At 40.4% G+C, this 23279-nt stretch overlaps 1 protein-coding gene across 7 annotated transcripts in view; it reads left to right on the top strand.

Annotated features, from left to right (window-relative positions):
- The window catches only part of TENM1 (teneurin transmembrane protein 1), a 736058-nt gene that overhangs the window by 660578 nt on the left and 52201 nt on the right, over window positions 1-23279 (top strand). For all 7 annotated transcript variants that reach the window (XM_054839650.1, XM_054839648.1, XM_054839649.1 and 4 more), the window contains 4 exons: window positions 6053-6196; window positions 10678-10927; window positions 11787-11807; window positions 15989-16221. In XM_054839650.1, the coding sequence (XP_054695625.1) occupies window positions 6053-6196; window positions 10678-10927; window positions 11787-11807; window positions 15989-16221 (648 nt within the window). The remainder of the gene's footprint in view (window positions 1-6052; window positions 6197-10677; window positions 10928-11786; window positions 11808-15988; window positions 16222-23279) is intronic.

The following is a 23279-nucleotide window of genomic DNA, read 5'->3' as shown; positions in this document are numbered from 1 at the left end:
ATACGGCTTATAAATTTTGTTGCTGCACTTACATTCTTTTAAATCAAATGCCTCTTTAGCTAAAGTGACTCGTATGATTTCCTAAGAACATTTATTTTCTTGTTCTTCCAATGTCATCTTTCTAATTTAACCAATTTGAAAATCCCCTTTTCCCTCGGAGAATGGTTATGTATTAACGGCATTATATTCAGCTGTCTTTGTTTTTGAATGTTACTTTGAATATGACCTTTGGTGTGTCATTGTTTCTGTCATTTTTTGGCTGTGACATTTAAAATGTCATTTCCACTTAGGGTTTACAAAATTCTAACTTTTAGACATCCTTTCTTACTGCATTTCACGCCCTCAACAGTTAAAACTTCTTGATTTGTTGTTTAAAGATGTTTATACAAAAATCATCATGTTTTATAGGCTTTCTTTACCAAGCGAAACAAGCAGCTATTCTGAGAATTGCTACAGAAGTGCTGTCTGTGCATATACATTTTATTTAGCCAGACTTTTTTTTCATTAATTTCATGATTTGGTTTTTAAAAGGCTTGCTATTTTATTAATTGAATTTGGGGTTATGTTCCTTGATGGACTAATCTTATAGATACTTTCCATTAAGATTATTTACCTTACCAGCAAAGCATAGGATTGTGAGTAAGCCCTATTCACTTCCTTAGCAGTTTTGCTTTGCTTTTTAAGCCAGGGCAATTGCAGCAGGCTATAAAACAAGAATAGCAAGGGCTGCGTGGAGCCATCCACCCTCGCAAGGAACGTGCCTCGTTCTGTTCTGAGGGGCAAATTCATAGAATCATAGACTGGTTTGGGTTGGAAGGAAACTCAAAGATCATCTAGTTCCAACCCCCCTGCTGCGGGCAGGGACACCCTCCACTAGACCACATTGCCCAAAGCCCCATCCAACCTGGCCTTGAGCACTTCCAGGGATGGGGCCTCCACAACCTCTCTGGGCAACCTGTGCCAGTGCCTCACCACTCTAACAGTAAAGAATTTCTTTCTAACATCTAATCTAAATCGACCCTCCTTCAGCTTAAACCCATTACCCCTTGTCCTGTCACTACACTCCCTGATAAACAGCCCCTCTCCATCTTTCCTGTAGGCCCCTTCAGGTACTGGAAGGCCACATTAGGTCTCCCCAGAGTCTTCTTTTCTCCAGGCTGAACAATCCCAACTCTCTCAGCCTGTCCTCATAGGAGAGGTGCTCCATCCCTCTGATCAGCTTCATGTCCCTCCTCTGGACTCACTCCAACGGCTCAATGTCTCTCCTGTACTGGGACCCCCAGAGCTGGATGCAGTACTGCAGGTGGGGTCTCACAAGAGCGGAGTAGAGGGGCAGGATCACCTCCCTCGACCTGCTGGTCACACCTCTTTTGATGCAGCCCAGGACACGGTTGGCTTTCTGGGCTGCAAGCGCACACTGCCGGCTCATGTTGAGCTTCTCATCAATCAATACCCCCAAGTCCTTCTCCTCGGGGCTGCTTTCAATCCATTCCCTGCCCAGCCTATAGTCGTGCTTGGGATTGCACCAACCCACGTGCAGGACCTTGCACTTGGCCTTGTTGAACTTCATGCAGTTTGCACAGGCCCACCTCTCCAGCCTGTCAAGGTCCCTCTGGATGGCAAATTGGCCCGTGCAAAGCCAAAAGGTGCCATCCAGGCTACGCAAGCCCTGCAGCTCCCAGAGCATGTAGTGCATGACGCTGTTATCATGCACTCCCAGCCAGGCAGTCCATGAGGCAGCTGCATGGAGAGGTGATGGGAGAAAGGAGGATTCTAGCACTTTCCTAGTAATTTCTACTTAGGGAATGATGCAGGCATAGCCACTGGTGTCCACAGAGGGTCATGAGACCAAAATATGGAGTATGATTGACATTGCACAGTGCACATAGGAATATATCAGAAAACAAGGAGCCTACTCTGGGACTGTGGTCCCACAGTCTACTTCAACAGGTACCACTGCGGGCTGCTGCCAGAAGGGACGTTCCCACGTTCTCTCCTTACCACTGGGCCACCACTCACATTCGTTTGATCATGAAATGAGCCAGATCAGGAACAAATTCAGCTGAAAACTGAAGCAACCAGAAAATAAGTGATAAATTATCAGCTTCATTAGTTTCCTGATCTGCTCTGAATGCTAGTGCAGAAACGCAGGTCTTCTCGTTCCAGCCGTAGCTCACACATTACATTGGCCTCAAGCAATCAAAACTCCACCCTTAGCACGAGGTGTCCTGAATTGCTGCGTCATCATATCTGCATCTGATCTACCACATCTGGCTCACATCTGCAGAAGGGTGGACAACTTTTCGTTCCAGTGCACCTTTCAGCGCTGCCGTGGGTGATCACGCAAGACCAGACGGGTCACGGGTGTCACTCGGGGCTTTCCTCGGCACGGCTACACGTGCCCCGTATTCAGAGTCTGCCACTGCACGGTGCCGCTGACGTGTTTGAGAGGGAACAGCCACGTATGCCTGCTCCCTCTGCATCATTTGAGAGTCTTCTGATGATCATGAGGTCCAGTACATGTCTGGACTTTAAACCAACTTAAATCAAATACATAACGTCTTACGAAATGATACGGTAGTTACAGATTCCTAAATTAAAAGTAGATGAGCGTAATATGTTTAAATATGAATAAAGCTTATGCAATAGTGCTGGATAACAACTTTTAAATTATTTAATTGGTGCTTAATTTTTTTTCTTTTATTTAAAGTTTAGTTTAATTATGCTTCTTGCAAAATAGAAGCAAAAATCTTTATATTTTAAGTGCATTGTTAGCGTGCTTTGTTAGATTCCAATAAAGCTTTATTTAATCTGACACACTGTAGTACTCAGGGACTTTTATATGCATCCATTATATGAATTTTTGTCAAAATAATTTCCACTGCCAGTACATTACCAATCTTTAATAATGCATTCTGTTCAGTTTTCATTTTAATTAAATTAAATTGCAGCAGGTCGAAGTCCTGGAATTCAGGAATATAACCATCTGTCTTTGGTTTTATAAATACTATAAACATCTTTATTTTTCTTCAGGGTTATTGACAGCAACGATCACATAACCAGTTACAGAAAAGAAGACTTTCTGAGCATATTTCCACACACAAGTGGTTCTGTTTAAATTTGTTGCAGAAATGTTTGCTGGTGTTTTGTCCCCAAGTCCCTAACAAGAGGCCATTTTCTCTTCTCAGAGAAACAGCTGAGATGAGAGAGTAACGTTCTTTGTTCAGAATAAAAAACCATCACGTGGACATTGACACCCAAAACCTTGGTGGTAAAGTCTATGTCCCCTTGTAATGTAACTGAGGAAGAGGAAGGATTTCAGTAGAAACCTCCATAGATGCTCCTGTATTCTCCGTACATGCTCGATCTTATTCCTGCAAGCACTCGCATCCCACAGAGCAGCATGAAGTGGTGTGCAAGGACTAACCCTTCTGGCTGGGAATATAAACCCGCTCTCAAGCAGAATCGTCTGAGGTCTTCTCTATTTATTACTCGTCACTTTGGTGGAGTTCATTATATTCGTTGTTCAAAGCAGCAAGATGCTGATAAGTACAGGTTTGTCAGGAGAGGTTGAAGTAGAGGTTACTGTCCTGTTTAATCGTGTCTTATATTTCTTACCTGTATTTTGGCAACGGCCCTTAAACTGTGCTATGCTGGCACTGCTAACAGATTACTGTTCATTCTTCTAAATAGTTGTATGAAAAGAATAGATTTTTGGTACAGATGATTTCAGTAAATCTTTTGAAATCCATTTTGAGACTGCAGAGAGCTGTACTTGCTGGCTGTTAGTGTCCACAAAACAGCCACTACAGTTCTCCTTCATGCAGTGAAATCTCAGTCACCTCAAAAGAGGGCTATAAATTCATTTGACCAAATGAGGGTAAGCCGACTGAGATTATTGTTTCACTTCCAAAATGACGTTTTGCAGAACCTGCCACTAACAAAATGCTTATTTTTTCAAGTGACGCTGCAGTCGCTTGGTTGACATTACAATTGTTATGCTTCACCTTGATTACTTTGCATGCAAAACAACTGATAGGAAATTTTCATGGGTGGTGCATCAGTACCTCCAGTTAGATGTTTCAGGAGACCCTGCTGTAAGATTACACAGATACCCCTTTTTGGAGCATAGACTTCTTTCATGAATATGTGTGAGTATACATAGAAAAATGGTTGCAGACACAGGCGAAGTGAGCGTATGTCCATGTGTCTCGCTCTGATGAGAAGGGACCAAAAGGCAGCTATGCGCAATAACTGCGAGCAGGGAACAGTGAACTTTCAAGAAAGGGGATGATAACCTCTGGAGGGTATTTGGCAGCTCAGAAACATCAGCTAGAGGCGGGGAATAGCAGATGCTTTACAGTGTTAGCTGCAGTCCTGGTAAATGTGCCACTGAGGATCCATCGGCACAGGTTCTGAGATGGCGTAAATTGTTATAGGTCCCTTGACCCAGATATCAGCACGGTACCTTACAGCGGCTGATGGCCTGTCCTGTGGGTCTGTAACGGTTCGCTGAGCAAGGCTGAGTGACTGAGAGGTCTTTACTCCTTTCGAGTATGCGCGTCTGACCCAGGATTGAACGTGTTAAGTGCACGAATGGAGTAACGATGCTAATGTGTAGGTGGCAAGTGTTGAGGTTGCTTCATAGGAAAAATCTGCCCTTTATCTTCTCTCTGCATTAACACCTAGAAAGTAGCGTGTTCGGTTACTGAACCTTGATGGCTCATCGCAGCACGGGACATGGCTGTTCTGGAAGAAGCTCCATGCCCACCGTCGGGCACTCAGCCCAGGGACTTACCCAGAAACGTTGCTGATGTTAGACATAAGAGCTCCTCCAACAGAAAAATTGGACAGAGTGGCTGCTGGACCCTCAGACCGAAGCTATAATGTTTGAAACATAGAATATTTACAGTACTTAAGGAGATGTGATTTTTGTGATTTTTAAAGTCCGAGTTGAGCTGCAAAAACAGGTTCTTTCTGCTAAAATGATGAAGCAGCTCTAAGCAAAGTTGCTGTAAGGAACAGCTTTCAGTTTGCCGTAAAACATTTATCTTACAAACACAAATGCTCCTTGCTATAGCTGGTCAAAATATTTTGATTGCATCCAGAAATGGAATTTAGATGGTATTAAAACTATTTATGGTTCAAGTAAAATGTACCTAAAGCTGCTACATAGAAACAGTGCGAAGAAAATACTGAAAATGTCAGAAAACTGTGGGTTTTAAAATACTTTTTTTTATTTTGTGTATTAAAAAATTTTTAGAGACAATTTTATTTTGGATAGGCTGAACTAGCTCAATATTTCCTAGATCAAATTTTGGGATTTGGTGTCAAAATAACATTCTTCTTTTATGAATGACTTGCAATAAAATCTAAAAAGGTTAACTAGAGGAGATAAATAACTTTTTTTAAAAAAAGAAGTGAGTATATTAGAGATACCAAAATTAAATTTTGAAGAGGTTTTTGTTTTACTGGAGTACTAAAGGAAAGGGGTTTTTTGGTCAGTTTGAGCATCCCCAAAACCCACCATCCTTAGGGAAATTCAAGATTCTCAGCAGATATTTTGTGGCCAGCCGTAGAGGGGAGCCATGCAAAGTGCAAGCCTGTTAAGATAAATGTTTAATTCTAGAAATTTTCAGCTTGGCAATTCATTTCTGCCTAACTACAGTTTTTACAATTAGCAAACAAATTAAAACCAATTTTCTTTTAACATGGGGGTTTTTTCTATATAAGCTGCTATTCAGGTAATTAGCAGAAATGCAATAAACAATCAAGTCAGGAGTCAGTGGAGGAGATTTATACTCTTAAGAAATCCATAACCGATACAACAGAAAACTTTCTGCTTTGAAACAGTAGTAACTATAGCTGTAATAACATACTAATCTCTTAAAACCCTTTTTTAAAAAAATACCATTCCACAATAGCAATCAGGCAGAGGAAAATTAGTAGCATCATTACTTGACAGATGAATATCAAAACCTGGAATGAAAAATTACCTAGTAGTTCACAGAGGAAAAGGTAGACTGATAGATCTTTAATTATTTGTTTGCAGTGTCGGTGGGATATGAATATGAAACATGTCCTGATTTCATTCTGTGGGAGAAGAGAACAGTAATCCTTCAAGGCTTTGAAATGGATGCTTCAAATCTGGGAGGCTGGTCTATAAACAAACACCATGTATTAAATCCACAAAGTGGTAAGTCCTTCTTTTATTAACTGCCCATGCAGAAGAAGAATACAAATTTTAAAGGAATTAATTGTTCAGATTTTAAGCATTACACTTCCTAATGTGTAATCCTCTTTGCTTGAATGTGCACCCTCATTTATTGAGAACTGAACTGTAAATGCCATCTGAAAGGATATTTTTAATGTTGTGGCTCCCAGGTGTTAAACACTAACGTCACTAACACGTTTTGGTCATTTGGATGGAAAAAGGGCATGCTAATTTAGGTTCGTTCTCAGGCGGTTGGTATCGAAGTGCCACCTTTCATGTCTGTTGAGAGGGTGTTACGTTCTCAGCGAAGTCTCTAGACCCCCGATTCAGGCACAGAGATTCTTCAAGCATTGAGACTTGAATGTGTTTTCTCATTGCTTTTGTTTTATTCCTGGAGGTTTTTCTTTTCCTGCCTTAACATCTATAATCAGGATTTAGTGGGATTAAATTATTAAAACAATACTTGTAGATAAATTATGGTAACTAGAAAAATACGGTTTTGCCAATAAACAGATATCTCACTGTCCAGGGGAAGAGAAACTTGGGGTCAGATATCAGGACTTATAAATCAGCAGAGTATTGGATTCAGTAAAGTCCTCTCAATTTGCTCCAGCTGAGAGTCTGTCCACTAAAATCTATTTCCATCTGCAAACTTCCGTGTAATGAAGATTCATGCACAGATGTATGGCTGTCAGGTTTTTACAAGTTCTGTTGCTGAATGCGCAGCTACAGTATAAATATTCCAAATACAAAAGGTCAGATTTAGTTTGTAAATTATCTGGATCTCTGTTTTGATTTAAAATAGTTTGACATTTTAAACAGCGGTTCTTTCATACCCTGTCTTATTGGTTTGTATAGATTGTCTCTTTTAAATGCCAGCTATTGACATTTAACACAAAGAGAAAGCTGACCTCAGTCAGCTCAGCCCCCAACTGTGAGCCCCACAGTCTCCTCCTTAGTGCCAATTTACCACTTGCACAGTTTAATTTCAAGACTAAATTGCTGGCAGTAACTCCAATTTGTATGACTATCTGCTAACTGCAGTGGTTACCGCTGTAATTCACCCCATAGGCACTAACGTGTTCGGAGATTTTGTAAAGTATACAATTATAATCTGAGCGGGACTAAATCATTGCTTTCCTGAGCACGGGGTATATGGTGACAAACTGGTTCCTGGCCCCGTCTCAGCTGTGTGGCTGAGTCCACCGGAGAGCACCGACCTGTCAGCCACACGCCACCTCCTCTGAAGTCATCCAGGCTGTCCCCACTACCCCAACCCACTAACAGGGATGGGGAACGTGCAGCTGCTTCTACCTGCTCCTCTTCCTCGCACGCTCCCGCTGTGCTGGGCATCGTGAAGGCTGAAGTCGGGGGGAAGCTGCTAAATATCCGTCTCCATTGCTTAGAGACGCAATCTGGGGAGGGCAGGGCGTAAGCGTGTCTGACTTGAAATCAGTGCGTCTCTTCTGTTTACGGTTTGCACGTGGGAGCATCTCCAGCGAGGGTGACAAAGCCCAGCCAGAGCTCAGGGACGTCTCGGATGTTCCTCCTGGTTATACTGGGCTCTGAGCATGCACGCCTGGCTCATGTGTAGGAACGAGAAAAGCGGTTAGGAGCAGAAAAACAATGACTCTACCATAGCTAATGCACACCTAATAGAGCTGCCTGTAGGCTCGTATTAAAGCAACAAAACCAAATAATGAGCTGTGTTAACCAAAAGGATAAAAATAACGAGCGTGCCTCTGGTTTTATCTAGAAACTAGTGAACTGCTCGTCCATTGCAAATATATAAAATGTACTTTAAATAAGGACAAGAATGTGATTCAAACTTAGAATTGTACATTTCAGACTTATCTCCGCACCACCGTGAGTGAAATGAAAAGCATGAGTACCCTTCTCGAGTATGACTGTATTGAGATTTTTCACTTTTAATTAAAGAATTCCCTCTGTATGTATGAAGAGCTACTCTTTTTAGAGGCATGAAGCTTGCATCTGTTTTTGAAACACTGTCACTGGATTAACTACAGAAATAGCATTGCAATGTAACACAAATGTCTTTCTAAAAATTCTCGATTGCAAATTATAATTTTGTTTTCAAACTAAAGCGAGAAGCGCTTTGCTTGGTTAGTGAACTAGTCCTGAAGAGTTTATGTCTAACTTCAGCCGCTAAGCCTTGTGTTCCAGCAGGTCTGCTGCCGTGCACACCGTTCCTACTCAGAGACGGGGTGGATATGCTTACCTCCCTCCACGTAAAGGCTGGTCAGTTTAGAGGTGTTACAAAATAAACTAAGTGCACTAGAAAAGTTGTGAAAATGAATAGATGCAATTTTACAGAATTGCGCTTCGTAGCACAGTCTAAGCTGTGGAGGTTCAAGTGTGGACGTGCAGAAACCATTGCAAGGAAAAACTGGATTCTATTGCCAGGTGTATCTTCAAAAAGAAAAAAAAAGAAAAGAAAAAAAAGATGTCCGATTCCAGCAGCATAGATGTGAAATAACATACACTGCGCCAAAGCAGCTGTCACAGGAAACTCAAACGTATACGGTTTTGCATCAGTACGACCGTTAGGTTGCCAAAGGATCACCTCCTGTGCTCAGCTATACTAAACCGCTCCTTTCCCACCTTCCCCCCCTCCAGTGTAGAGGTTTGATTACTTCTAATTCGTGACATGATTAGATTTTAACGTTTTCTAACACAAAGGTTTTGGTCAGTTTCGAAGATCTTTGGGGCATTTTTCATAATCAAGAAGAGAACCCATACCATAAATACTAGTTCCTGTGCAGAATCCTTTTAAAGACACCTATATCTCATGAGTACAAGTGAATGTGCTATTAACCGATTTTTCAGAGTATTCTTTGAATTAGATTTTTTTTTTCTGATGGGCAAGTGTATTGATTCCATTTTTATTTATCTGGGGGAAAGAGGAGTAATTTTACAGGGACTTTATGCTTTACGGTAATTTCAGCCCCAGTGCAACACAGCACCGGCTAAAATTAAAGCAGCGGCTCAAAAGCCTGAAATTAAGCGCATGCTTACATTTATTGACAGCAAAACGTATTCTCCAGAGCCCTAATTATTTACTGGCATTTGTATGAGGCAGTTGAAAGATTACCTTTACATTGTTAATTTCAGACAAAGGGCAGCATCTTCATTTAGTAGTATTTTTATCCGGTGCATAAGGGAGGATATTGTGATTAATTTTACTGGCGTATTTCCAGGATGCTTTTTTTTTTTTTTAAGCCAACGTTCAAACAAATATATGTACTCTGTCCTCTGTTGTTCAGAAATCAATTTTTAAAAATATAATTCCCTTTAAAATAGCTATGGCAAGACTCAGTAATTTCCAAGGAGAATTTTAGCTTCAGATTTACCTGAAAGCCACAAAAAAATAATTTAACAGAAGTTGGTAGAGACAGTACATAAATGCATTTGCCGTACTTTGGGAAAACTCGGATGTGTCTCAACATGTACTTCCTGCAATATCTAGAAAATGCTCATTTCCCAGTGTAAGAGTCCTCCAGAAAGTATATTCCCTTGTGTTTATTCCTTTAATTGTGTCACTTTTCTGATGAAGTACTGGGCTTTCCAAGGGAAATAAGAGATTTTGCACTGTGATCTAGAAGAATGCCTCTCTTCCGTTCAGAAATCACCAAAATTTTACAGTAACATGCCATTTTAAAGGTACTCCTTAATTATATTTCCACATTGCTATTTAAAATAAACACTACAGCTATCCGCTTGATAAAATACACGTTTGTACTGGTTCTGGTATCACCAGCCTAGTAATTGGGAAGACCTTCAACACCGTATGCTGCAGAGCAGTGCTACAATACCGACACACTGGAAAGTTGTTTTATACTTTATGGCAGAACTTAATATACTCTTGCTGGTAAGAAATTCACTTGTGCCTCAGAATTACTCCTTGACTCTTAACTTGGCTTTGCTGCGCTTGGCACCATTTTTATATACCATGAAGGACTCACATTTAAATTGGAATATTGATTTTGTACTGCCACTCAGTGCTCTTTTGTGAAAAATGCATAGTAGTCCTGCTACTAATCTCCTTTAATTAAATATTCAAACTGCCTAAGAAATTCCTCTGCTACCTAATAAAAATTTATGAATAAAATGAATATTAAAGTAGTAATCCCCAAGAAATCAGATAGCACTGCAATTAACAGTCAATTTGTTAGAGCATTAACCAACCATGAGTTCTCCTCATGATGTTGGCTTTTAAAATAGCCACTAACCACTAATCGACAAAATGGTGATGGTGAAGCTTGGGACTGAACAACGTTGGAAGAGATTAGTGGAACCCTGTGACAGCCTTTAAAGATCTGGTGTTTGTTGCTGCTCTGGTAATGTGATTTTCTAGACGATCGCATAATCCAGAGCTGCAGAATAGTTTAAATGCTATACATTTGCGCTTTTTTGTCTCTGTTTTCTTCTCCCCCTCCCCTTAGGAATTGTACACAAAGGAAACGGTGAAAACATGTTCATTTCCCAGCAGCCACCGGTCATCTCAACCGTGATGGGCAACGGTCACCAGCGAAGCGTCTCCTGCTCCAACTGCAACGGTCTCGCGCTCAACAGCAAACTCTTCGCCCCGGTCGCTCTTGCTTCTGGGCCTGATGGTAGCGTCTATATTGGGGACTTCAATTTTGTCAGACGGATCTTTCCCTCTGGAAACTCAATTGGTATATTAGAATTAAGGTAAAAAAAAAATAATTAGCTTTCTCTGCTAGTGTTCATTAGCCTGGCTTGTGACTTGAAGAAGCAGACGCTATGAGCATACGTCTCATCGACTGTCGAACAAACCCATCGGAAAAACTTACGCTTATTTTAAAGTCATCAGTTAAAAAGGGCATCTGAAGGGGCCTTTAGAACAGGTTTTGCATAATGAATTTCTGCAAAGTGCAGAATTAATAGAGCTAATTTTTCTTCCTGTGAGATTTTTTGATACGTTTTCTCAAAAAGTTAAAATATTCCATGAAGTGTGTTTTTGAAGAAAATCCCATAATTCAATAGCAAATATGTGCAGTATCACACCAGGTCACAGCATTATGGCTGAAGATGGACTTAGCATGTTTAAAATTAATATAATTAAATTGTTCCTCATCTGTAATGGAGGATACGACTGACTTTAAGCAGACGAGAGCAAACCTGGCATTGCAGACTGACGTGTCGCAGGCTGGGCCTGTGCCACCATTAACGACTCCCCTGTAATTACAACTCCAGCTCCCAATCCCTTTCAGGGCCAGAGGGGAAAGCAAGAAAGGTTTTGGGCACTGGTACATTAAATTTCTCTTACTTAACCGCCATGAATCTCCAACGAGCTAGCATTGCTCGTGATGCCGTGTGCTGATCGTTCGGAATTGACTTCACAACGTGCAGGCGGTGGAAAGGAAGCAGTCTGAGAGAGAGAAATAATACTGAGTAACAGGATAAACAAGGTTTTGTTATTGGGAATACAGCAAAGAATACAGTTCTGTTGAGGACTAACTTTTCTTGTCTTTTTTTTCTTTTTTTTCTTTTTTTTTTTTTTAACACCTGAACGGCTCTGTCTTACTAGGAATAGAGACACAAGGCACAGGTAAGTAAAACAACTAACAGTAGCACGTGAACCGTGTTCGAGTCTTACAAAAGTCCTTTTAGAAGTCTGGATATAGAGAAACACTCTGAATTTAATAAGAACAAAGGTTAATCAAATTCACCTTTGTTTATAGTAAAGTAGGTTTGATTTGTTCCCTTAGAAGGAATGAAGTCTCCCTCTAAAAATCAGTTGGCTGATCACCGAGCCGAGATGGAGACATTTAAACCCGAACGCTGGGAATGCATTTCATAGCTGTCGTATGCATTTCACATGGTCTTTGAATGATCATAGATACAGCCAGACAAGAAAACTGGAGCTCTAGCAACAAAGAAATAGTTAAAAAGGCTTCAGAGTCACACAAGAGGATGGTGCTTTAGCAGTTCTAGGATACCACAAACTTTAAATTCTGCCGGTTACCGAGGGCGCACGGCAGACCCCACAACTGAGGACACCGTCACAGCTCAGCCCTTGCTTCTCCAGCTAAAGCAAAAGCAAGTGGCTGCCCCCCTTTCCGGTTCGCGTTTCGGCATTGCGATGTAGGGCTTTCTTTCAAAGAGCGAACGTTGCGCGTTAGGCTTCTGCGGCAGACGGCGAGGGAGCTGGTTATGCAATCCAGCTGCAGAAGTGACGTCGCAGGCTAACAAGAGATAGCAAGGCACTCCGTATCCTTAGAAACCAACTTCTTGGCATTTCAGTACTTCAGTGAGGTAAATAAGCCAGCGCTGGTACGACCGAAGCTGGTAACTTCATGGCATGGTAGGAAGCGGGGTGTGGACCAAACGTGTGTTTGCAGGATGAGTACTGGTCGAAATTACTCGCTTTAGCCACAAAAATGCTAGTGAATACTATAGATTATTTCCCAGCCTACTTCCAGAGATGTCACATCTCACATATTTTACAATGAAAACGCAAAAAGAAAGAATAATTCCTAGTTGGTAAGTGCAAGGTTCTGGTTTTTAACTGGAGATTATTTCCATTTGCCTGCGTCCCAAACTGACCAGTATCTTTGTAAACTCAAGAAAGGAAACAAATGGACCATATTTACTCTAATGCATTCAGAACATGAATCAGGTTTTAAATTCAGGGGTTTCTTTTGTAAAGTAGAATTTTGTTTTAATACCTGCTCACTAGTATTAGTTTCTTGAGATGAACTTAAACCTTAATTAAATCACGTTGTGACAATACTCAAGTACCCAGCCGTAATAATTACAGTAATCATTGCCTCCGCCAGTATTCTGTCCAAGTGAAATGTGTGGAAAATTGGAGGAAATCTCCTGAAGTTAATGTAGGCTTTGAGGTTATGGGGGAGAACTCAGCAGCCCCACTGCATGCCGTTCTCTCGACGCCGTAAAGGCCACAGTCACGGTGGAAATTTCCAGAATGCTCAAAGAAACATGTGGAAGCAACAACTAAAAGGTGTCAGAGACTCATGACAGTCCAAGCAGGAAAAGGCTTCAAAATCCAGTTCCTCAAGGACTTTTAGTCTCCAGAAGAGCAGGGAAAGGGGTTCTTTTTACCAGGACAAAGAAAATACGGTGTAAAAAGGGACAGAGTTTGGTGAGCAGTAAACAGAGGCCACTGATCTTATTTTTGACTGTTTTAAAGCAACTTATCCCATTTGTTTTTCTTGTCATGAAGATTTTAATAAGAAATAACAAAGCTGTTTAATAACTGGAAAACAGGGAAAAATTTGACTACAGGTTAGTAATAACTTGTTGTGGATGATTCATTCTAAATCCTAGTCTACTTGATACAGTTTTTAATAAGCTAATTTAAATAAACTCAGGTTTAGATCTGATTGCAAACTTCTGCAAAGATAGCAAGTGTGTGATTTGGTTCCATTTTTTACTTATACTTTTTTAATTTAAACATTTTAGTATGCAAGGCTTTAAGCGTAAACATCAAGAGTTTTCTAACAGCCGGTCTATTAAATGTAATGACAAGGATGACAGAAAATGCGTCTACAAGGAGAGCATGTAATGACCCCTGGCTCTCTGCAGTTTCTGCATGATGAACAATATGTTTATTTAACATCCAGAAGTCTCCTTGCAACTTTTTCCACAGAAGTATTTTATTAAAAAGTCATCTTTTGGCTGGCCAGTCTGTTCTGTGCTCACTCCAGAGAGCACAAATGATTCTTAATGTTTTCAACAAACAAAATTTTGTAACACTGGTGATGCATAATTCGGCATTAATTGCTTTTAGCTTATCCTCTTACTCATGTTCCATCGCATCACTGTCCTCTCATTCCCTGTGTTTCCTTGGACTGGGTTTCACATCTGTTCCCCAGCTGTGGGAAAATCTCTTTCCTTATATTTCCCCCTTCTGTGTTTTACAGATGCTTATGACTAAGGTCAGCTTTAAGCTAGTCTAGCTTGTGGCCCAGCCCTCAAAGACACTGAATAGTTTCTGTCCCTTTTTGGATGGAGAACGAGAACTGAGAGAAATAAGCCCAAGCTCTACCACATTTATTATGGTACAGCATTAACCTTATCACTTATGGAGATAAGACTTCAGCTGATCATCTGTTAGAAGTTTCTTAGTAATATATAGAGTACTCAGTAGATTGCTAAAATAAAAGATATTGGTAAGTAATTTTTACATTGTTATGCAACATAGCTCAGTAAGGTAGAACTGTCTAACAGATAACTAATAAAGCTTATAATTATTAATAAAGCTTAATATCTGCCTCAGCCAAGCGAAAACTTCAAATTTAAAGAGGCTCCATCAATCTGAAATCGAATCAGTAAAATAAGTCAGTAACATCTCAGACATTACGTATCTGTCCTGGAGCTTCTGCCAGTTCTTCAGTTCTATTTTATCTAGATTCCTCCTTTCCTGGTTTGCTGTGGCGTGAAAACCCTGCAGAAGGAGCTGTATGCCAAGCGTTGTCAAACCCACCACGAACAGAGGAGTAACTCGTTTCCTAACTTGGTTGCAGCAATCTGAAGTGTTCGTTAATTGTAGCAATGTTAATAAAACAACCTGGGCAACCGGTCTAGTGGGAGGTGTCCCTGCCCATGGCAGGGGGGTTGGAACTAGATGATCTCTGAGGTCCCTTCCAACCCAAACCAGTCTATGATTCTAGGATAAAATATCTCTCAAAAAAAGAAAAAATCCAGAAATTTGACAGTCTCTTTAATCTGCAGAGCAGACCAGGAAGTCCCGTGTAGAGTTACAGGGGATGTGGACAGGTCAATGTCTTGCCCAGCCAACTTGTCAGAAATCTCCTCCTCCCCCAGGAGAAACATGGCAGTGATAAAAATACTGCCTGAGCACCAAAACACTCTGCCTGTGCCTGTCTCCCACCATCTCAGTTACCGACTGTGTGATTTCAAGGATCTACACCTGTCTGGATCTTGATTTTATTTTATAATCAGGACTACACTGCAGTCTCACCAGGCTCAGGACACTGGCATGGTGTGCCACGTGCTTAGACAAGTTCCTCAAACTGGAAATTAACTTTCCAGTCAAAAAGAAACAAAAAGTCTTGCTGGTTAATAAGATACAGCCCAGTTCTCCGATTAGAATTTATGATCCTCACCATTTAATTAACATATGTAAATATTTTTTAAATAACATTTTATAATCTCAATAAGGCACTTCAGTGCATGAATTATGGTGCATTAATTCATGCCTAGTTGCGCTGACAGAACTTGGCCTTCTGCCTTGCTCCTGACAATGCAGTCAGCATGAATTAAGGCACCATATTTCACACCTTCATATTTCCTAAGGTTTAGAAATAGATAAAAATAACCAAGAGTGGGTATTTCTGCCCATGCAGAACGGTCTGTGATTCACTTTGCTGCAAGTCATAGACAATGCCAAGAGTACTAGGACTTAGCCGGTATAGAAAAAGGACCTTGCTTTTGATAGTAATAATTATAACTAAGCTGAAGTCACTCCAGTTAGCTTTATACTGGGTGGCTTGGTACTAATGGACAGCCTAACTCCACCAGTACCACTCTCTGCATAAACTCGCTACCTGGTCGGGCTCCACAGCTAGTACCAATTCCTTCCTTCTCAGCAGCGGTGCTTGCGTGAGCTACGTTAAAGCTGGTCTCACTTATGCCTCTCATCTCCCAGTCATCGAACAGATGTCTTCAGAAGTGCTACGCTACCATGAACAGAGATTAAAAAGAAAAACAATTTAACTTTGATGCTCTTCTCTTCTGTTTTAGTACAAGCCCCGCACATAAATATTACTTAGCCGTCGATCCAGTGTCAGAATCCCTTTACTTGTCAGATACCAACACCAGAAAAGTCTACAAAGCAAAATCTCTCACTGAAACAAAGGATCTGGCCAAAAATGCGGATGTGGTGGCAGGAACAGGTGATCAGTGCCTTCCATTTGACCAGAGTCACTGTGGAGATGGTGGAAAAGCATCCGAGGCATCTCTCAACAGTCCAAGAGGTAAGAAAAGAGTGTACCTGAAGTACGTGGTGTTGGTCATCTCTCTTTTCCTTCCATTAGTTGGAAACTCAGATGCAACTGGATGTACAAAAATGGGTCTGAGGTGATGATTCAACCAACTATAAGGAAGTCAAATCATTTCATAAAGCTCACTCCTGTTTTTAATGCAACCAGTCCTTTACGAAGGAGTAGCATGAGCAGCAGGCTCCAGCTAGCATCCTCGGAAATACTGTCTCCTTGTGTGGCAACGCTCCTCTTTTATTACCTTTCTATTGCAAGGTGGCAGCATTTAATTATATTTAACTTTTAAGCTAATAATATGGTTGCAAAGTCATGGGGGTTTTATATTTTACGCATTCAGGTGATTCTTGTAATGTTAATGGAGCTTACTCATACACATTAAGTCAGGGCTGTTCAGATCAGACAGCCAGCAAAATCAAGTCTATTTGGACCTCTGGTCTGTCTGTCCTCATTAAATGCACTTTGCAAACTGCGAGCATCTCACCTGCTGCACGGGAAATAAGCGTTTTGCTGCAGCTTTCCCGTCGGAACACATCCTGCATTGTCACAAGGCAAAATGCGTGCAAAACCTTGAATCCCCACCAGCGCCACAATTAATCCCCTTGCAGCGTGCGTTAGAACTGGGATAAAGTCTCTGGATTTGGTGCTCTAAAGCAGCCGATCACCCTCAACTCCCACCGCAATCCCTGGAACAAAGGGCACTCAGCAGCTCCCGTGGCAGAGCCCTGAGTGGGCTTTTAGCACGCTCCCCCCATAGCACACCGCTCCCTCCTAATGACTGCCTCTAAGGAAGGGGTTTGGTTATTTTTCGCGAGCTAATAAAGGAAGGTTGTATATCAATAGCAAATTAGAATGTATATCCAGGCAGAAATGTCTCTAAGACAAGCAAATAATCCTGTTCTAAGGCTTAGCAAGAGACACATTGTAATTATAGAGTGACTTTAACGTGTCTTTAATGATAGAAGGTAAGTGTGAGGTAAGTACAACTAAATGTTAATCTTCAGGCAGCTAATTAATGTAATGAATCAATTCTAAAAATAGTAGAAAACAAAGGTTTACAGATCCTTTAGCAGGAAAATGATCGATGTTTTATTGCTGATTACAATTGATTATATCTAATTACAATACAATTAGTTGTTCCATCCTATTTTCTTGTTGGGGAAGTATGTTGGTGAAAATTTGTATTATTCTGTTTACTTTAAAAAACCCCATGCATAGCTGGCTTCCTTAACAGAAGGTTCTAGCCATGAAGAAATTAAGAGGAATAAAAGTACAATGCATGAGTTCTGGGGAAGCCAGCAAATACTGAAAAATTAATTGTTAGTAGACAATGGCTCCTATATTGGCAAATTCAGGTAATGGCTCTCAGCCGCTTTTGATTTATGCACCTACTCTAAATTACATCAGTTTGAAATTGTCAGATTTGTTATGGTTTTGGATTTTAATCTCAAGGAACTCTGGACTGCCACGTGCCCCTTTTGTACAGGGCCGAGCAAAATGCAGCATCATGCTGTAGTCACCAGCACAGTCTGAACAATTAGCTGTGTATCATCATAACGGCCTTAGAAGTGCCTGTCCTCCTTTTCCTCTAAACTGCAAGAGGTTGAATAACCTGGGAAAGCAGTCGGAAGTCCTCGCCTGATGCCCGTAGACCCATTATTTCGGAAACCTAAGTGTCTCACATACTTAAATACAGTTTTAGAGATTCTTTTGGATCACTTATTTTGCTTGTTATTGGAATAATGGTCAAGTCAGAAGATGTCACATTTCTACTGAAATAACGTTCAAACATTACACATAAAAATATTTTCTCTAGGAGGCAGGAAACACTGACAAAAGTTTTGGTGAGTCCACAGACTCACCAACATCTTATCCACGTTTCAAAATACTTGAACACAAAGGAACACAATATTATATAATATTTGATCACAAACAGAAATTAAGTGCTTCTAATTTCTCACCTCTGAGATTTCTACAGTGCAAAAATAGGTCCCTGATAATGCAGATAAAGACAAAGTAATTGCCAAGAGATTATTAAATAGAATCATTTGCATTACTCAATAACCAGACAAGATTAACATTTATTTTTTAAGCTGATACAGAAAAACTTTTAGCTCTTTTTTTTTTTTTCCATTTGCCACCTTATTTTTGTCCTGAGTATTCCTTTTTTTCCCTGTTATAAATGAAAAATAAATTTACCTCTTACTTGGTAGAAAGGTAATAGCCGAGAAAGAACTCCATTTAGTGGCCGCCCGACCTTGGTTAGTGACAGCTCAAAAGTTGGCTTCTCATTTTTGCAACCGGCTGCTTGTGACTCTGAATAAGGGCTTATCTATATGACTCAGTTTATCCATTTGCAAAATTGATAAGAAATACCTACTGCATAACACTTGTGAAACTTAATCCTGTTTGGTAGCATCCTCAGAAGCATGCAAATAAGTGGAAATTCAAATACTCCTTCTTATTTATTTTTCTGAATGAAAGTTGCCTCAAATGCTGTTTTAACTTTTTTGAACTCAACAATTTTTCTGGCTCAGTGGGCATGCGGGTAGGTTTTGGGAGCGTCCTAGATTATTATTTAATGATTTAAGGCTTTCATCAACTTTTATTTCTCATTATCTTTATGTGGCAAGTCTGCCTTTGCCTAGTGACCAGGAACTAAATGCCAGACAGGAAAACATCATGAAGTCCCACTAATCAATTATGATTTGATTTGCTTTGCGCAACTTTTATTCTGCAGGTAACAACCGCGTGTAGCTTTGTTCAGTCCGTTTCCACTTCTCCGTGAAGGACTAGAGATGGGGCTTAGCGAACATTAATCTTGCCCTATTGTATATTGAGCTGACTTTGAAAGATGCTTTTAAACATGCATGGGTGATGTAGTTGAAATTTGAACTTCAATATATTATTTTTACTGCAACTTTCTCTAATTCTGTAGAGATCTCAGACTAATGAGTCATGTAATAGATGACCAAGTACTTAAGCAGAATGTGAAATGATACAAGGTGGGGACATAAAATAAGATCTGTGACAAGCTGAACACATTTATTACACAGGAAGATATTGAAAATGAAGAAGTAACTACACAAGATATTAATCATTGACTGAATTCCAATCGCTTGAACTTTACCAAGTAACAGATTTTAATTTTGGGGTGGGAAATTCTATTTGGTGGGTTTGGGGATTTTTTTTTTGATTAAAAGTATTGATGGCACAACTAGTCCCCAACACTATCATTTAAACAATCTGAATTACTATTTATAATAAGGCATTAAGGGATCGCGTCCTGATTTTAACTAGATTAGTCACTGAGTATTGGAGCAGCAGTAAGAAGTACTAAAATTAATAGAAATACCTGGGAATTTTTCTACGTAGCACTGCAGAGCCAATGCCTGGCTCAAAGGCATTGAACACTTCCCTACCCTGCCCTTCTGAAATCCGTGGGCTTTGGACATGTAAATGGATTTGACTTTCCAAGCTTAATTGACAGAGGCAGCGAGAGGCTGAGACAATCAAGTTACCACGGTTTTTGCTGAGCTACAGTGTCTCCCGGTCAATATACTACGAAAAGTGTCTTAGATGAACATCTGATTTCAATTACCTCGTATTTGTGACAGCCTCAGAGCAGTCGCACAGGACAGCTGTGGTGGAAACGCAAACTAAGTAACTTCTGTGAAAACAAAGTCCCTCCAGTGACTGAACCCTAAGTGTCGGAAGTGATTTACCGCATTTGGGAGCCCAAGCACTAAATCCAAAGACTGAAGCATCTGCGGTCCTGCAGTGTCTGCTTTTTGGACTCCTGGGTCCAGACCAGACTCTAGAACTAGAAGACAGATGCGCACGCTGTCTGCGCAAGCTATGGGTACAGTTAGTGCCTCGAGAAATTAAAAACTGCGCACCAAGTACAGAGTACTTGAACGCGGTGCAGTGACCTCACCGCAGATGCAGTGACCTCAAAGTAAGCACCAGGGAAATGTAGAAGGTTGAAGTTCTAAATCCCGTGCATAAGAATACCTGATGCACAGCTAGAGCAAAGCACCTTTTTCACTCAGACCTATGGCCGTGAGCTAGCGACACAAATGAAAGCTTAAATTAAAAATCAGTTCTGCAGTGTAGTTTTATTCATTTTGCTTGAAATTACTTTACTAAGGAAATACTACCCCCAAATAATCACGGTTTTGAAAATGCATTCGCCCCAGTAGCTTACATCCTGAAATAATCAGTCTTGTTGCTCACCATCTGCAGCAATACTTTCTAAAGTAAATAAAGCTGTAAGAACAACTGCTCAGGTTAAACCTGTACATTTGTCAAATGACAGTAACCCACGGAGGGCCTGCTCCTGCTCGGCTGAAAGATTCCTGTTACCTTCAGCAGGACGCAGACCAAATTCCTCATGTAGCCTTGTGTGAAAACAAGACCCCCTTGTCATAGGTAATGATCAGTACTGTTTATTCAGGAATCTTTGCTATTCTGTAAATTCCTAGGACCTTTTCAACCCTTCCATACAATTCACAAAGAAAACCAGAATGGAGCGCAATGTTTCATTAGCGATATATAAAGTAAGAAGTAAACAAACCAAGCTGCTTTGCAGCTTCAATTCATTGTCATGTATGCATCATAGAACAAGCAAAAAAATCATCTCATGCCATTTGTGATTCAGCAAAATTTATTCCTTATTTTTCTCTTCAGTAGTCTCAGCTACCTATAATTTCAGAAGTCTGGGAATCTTGTAGAACATTTAAAGTAATCTTTTTGGACATCAAGCTTTCCTAAATTTCCTGCAACCTTCATCTGAATGCATAAGTTACTCCCTTTTGTGCTAACTGTTGTCAGCAGTAAGTATGACCCCAGTCATCACGTCTCAGACTGGAAGCAGGACATTTTCATTCACAGTCACTCGTTAAAAATGCCGTTTGCTCCAACTCCGCTGTCATCCACCTAAAGAGAACACCACTCGAGTGCAAGCGCTGAAGTCGTGATCCAGCTGACAAAGAACTGCTGAATATTTTGCTGCTAGTGCTGAGACAGTAATGAAGTAAAGATGACAAAGATCACAAAGCAACAGACTGGAAATCACTTGAATCATATTTTGAGTAGTGTATTATGGTAACCTATAAATAACTAATTGCATAAAATTGCTTTAGTAGTTTCTAGATGGCAGCTTTAATTAAAAGCACCGGAGACATTTCGAAGTTTAGAAATGGATGGCATGTAATTTGCCCTTTTACCAACCATAAAATGGTAATTAACCAATTTGATTCAATTCTTCTTATTAAAAGTTTTATGAGAATCACAAGTTCCTTCTAAATACAGTTTTTCTTCGGCAGAAGGTGGCGTTCTCTTTCATCAGTTCGCACCAGTAGTTTCAGATGTTCTTTTACAGATTCTTCAGAAGTTTAATTAGAAGTTCTCAAGTGCAAAGTTTTTAGCTGAGCAAAAAGTGTAAAGCAGAATTTCCAGAAGTGGGCTACATCTAGCTCTAGCTGCTCTTTCTGCATGTGTTCAGAAAGGATTTGTTCCCAAAAGAGTCTCTTAGAAAGCAAGCGCGAGCTATGATGTGTGGGAAAAGAAAATATCTTAATGGGGAATTTACTGCATTACTTTGAAGCCATATTTTTAGCACTGTAAGCTCAGCTCCATTAACATTGAAATGCCAAAATTTCTAGACTGAAAGATCCTATGTGTAATAAGCAAATGTGTTTTGAATTTACGCCTATGAGAACTACACGCAGAAGAGATCAGTCGGCTTTCAAAGTGTTATTTGTGTTTGTAACCATGTACGTATGTGCACTAAGGCAGATCGGTCACGGGAAATCACCCTTTAACCAGAATCACTCCTGAGCACGTACGACAGGAGAGGTTAGAGTCAGCCTTCTGTGTTTATCGTGCTTGTACTCAGCCCGTCTACTATTTTGTGCAGATTCAGTTATAAAGAGCAAAACTTTTTCAGCAGAGTCTTTCCAGTGATGATACTTAGGAGCCCTGTGTGATTGCACTAGCAGCAGTTCATCTTTAATGTTAGTTAACAGAATTTAAATGGTACTGATTAAAACACTTCTAAGTGTTATAAATATTGTTCCAAGATGTCTGCACGTAAATCTGCTGGAGATGGATGTTCGTAAGAGCTACTGCTTTACATTTGGGTACAAAATCTAGTCCTACGTAAGACAGTCCCAATGACTAAACATGACTAAAACCAGTCCTTCAGTACGAGCGTGTTACTCAGAAAAACAGACTGTGCTCAGCCCTGAGTCAAGGAACAAGACTAAATCCTTGCACAAGTTTATTTTGTCCTTACTCAGACATCAGTGTTTAATGAGGAATCTCATATCCAAGCAAGGCAAGTCTGTCACTTGCACAATAGGTCACATTTGTGCCCAAAACCAGCGTTAGCTGAACGTACAGTTTGGTGCTGCGGTTCCTTGAAAAAGCAGAATCAGACAGAGAGCCTACTACAAACTACATCTCATTCTCTGTGCAAAGAAAAGATACTTAAACCTGACTTTTTTTACTCACTCACGGAGCGAGCAGTGTTCCTACTTGCACTCCATGTGATTGCTTACAGTCAGCGTGTGCATGTTTCCTCTCCAAGTTCCTCGGTGATTAAAGCACAATTGAAGTGCTGCGTGTGATTTGATTCTGCATTACGCTGTACGTCAGAAAAGGATTAAAAATAAGCTCTTGGAGTACAGATTATGTGAAGCATCAGGCAAGATGTGACAGGAGCATTAATGAATCCAACTAATAATGAATAAATTGGGACAGTTTAGCCACAAATCGATATTTTGTTTTCCAATGGATGCCTTATTTAGGGTATTTGTCAATGAGACTCAACTGCATAAGTAATTTTTTCAAATGGGTAAAGTCATGTTGGTTTAGTATACAGGTGTAAGCACTGGAAGCAGTAGTTCATTGTTGAACGTAGATACACTGGTGCTTGAAGAAAATGGCTTGTTAGGAAGTACCAGGAATTTATTCTCTTTAGTACAACTACTGAAGACATGGGCTTGTTTATGCCATCGCACTGGCACATGTCC

This window comes from Grus americana, chromosome 12 (genome assembly GCF_028858705.1).
Source record: "Grus americana isolate bGruAme1 chromosome 12, bGruAme1.mat, whole genome shotgun sequence".
NCBI lineage: Eukaryota > Metazoa > Chordata > Aves > Gruiformes > Gruidae > Grus > Grus americana.
This window is presented reverse-complemented; position numbering and strand designations above follow the sequence as displayed.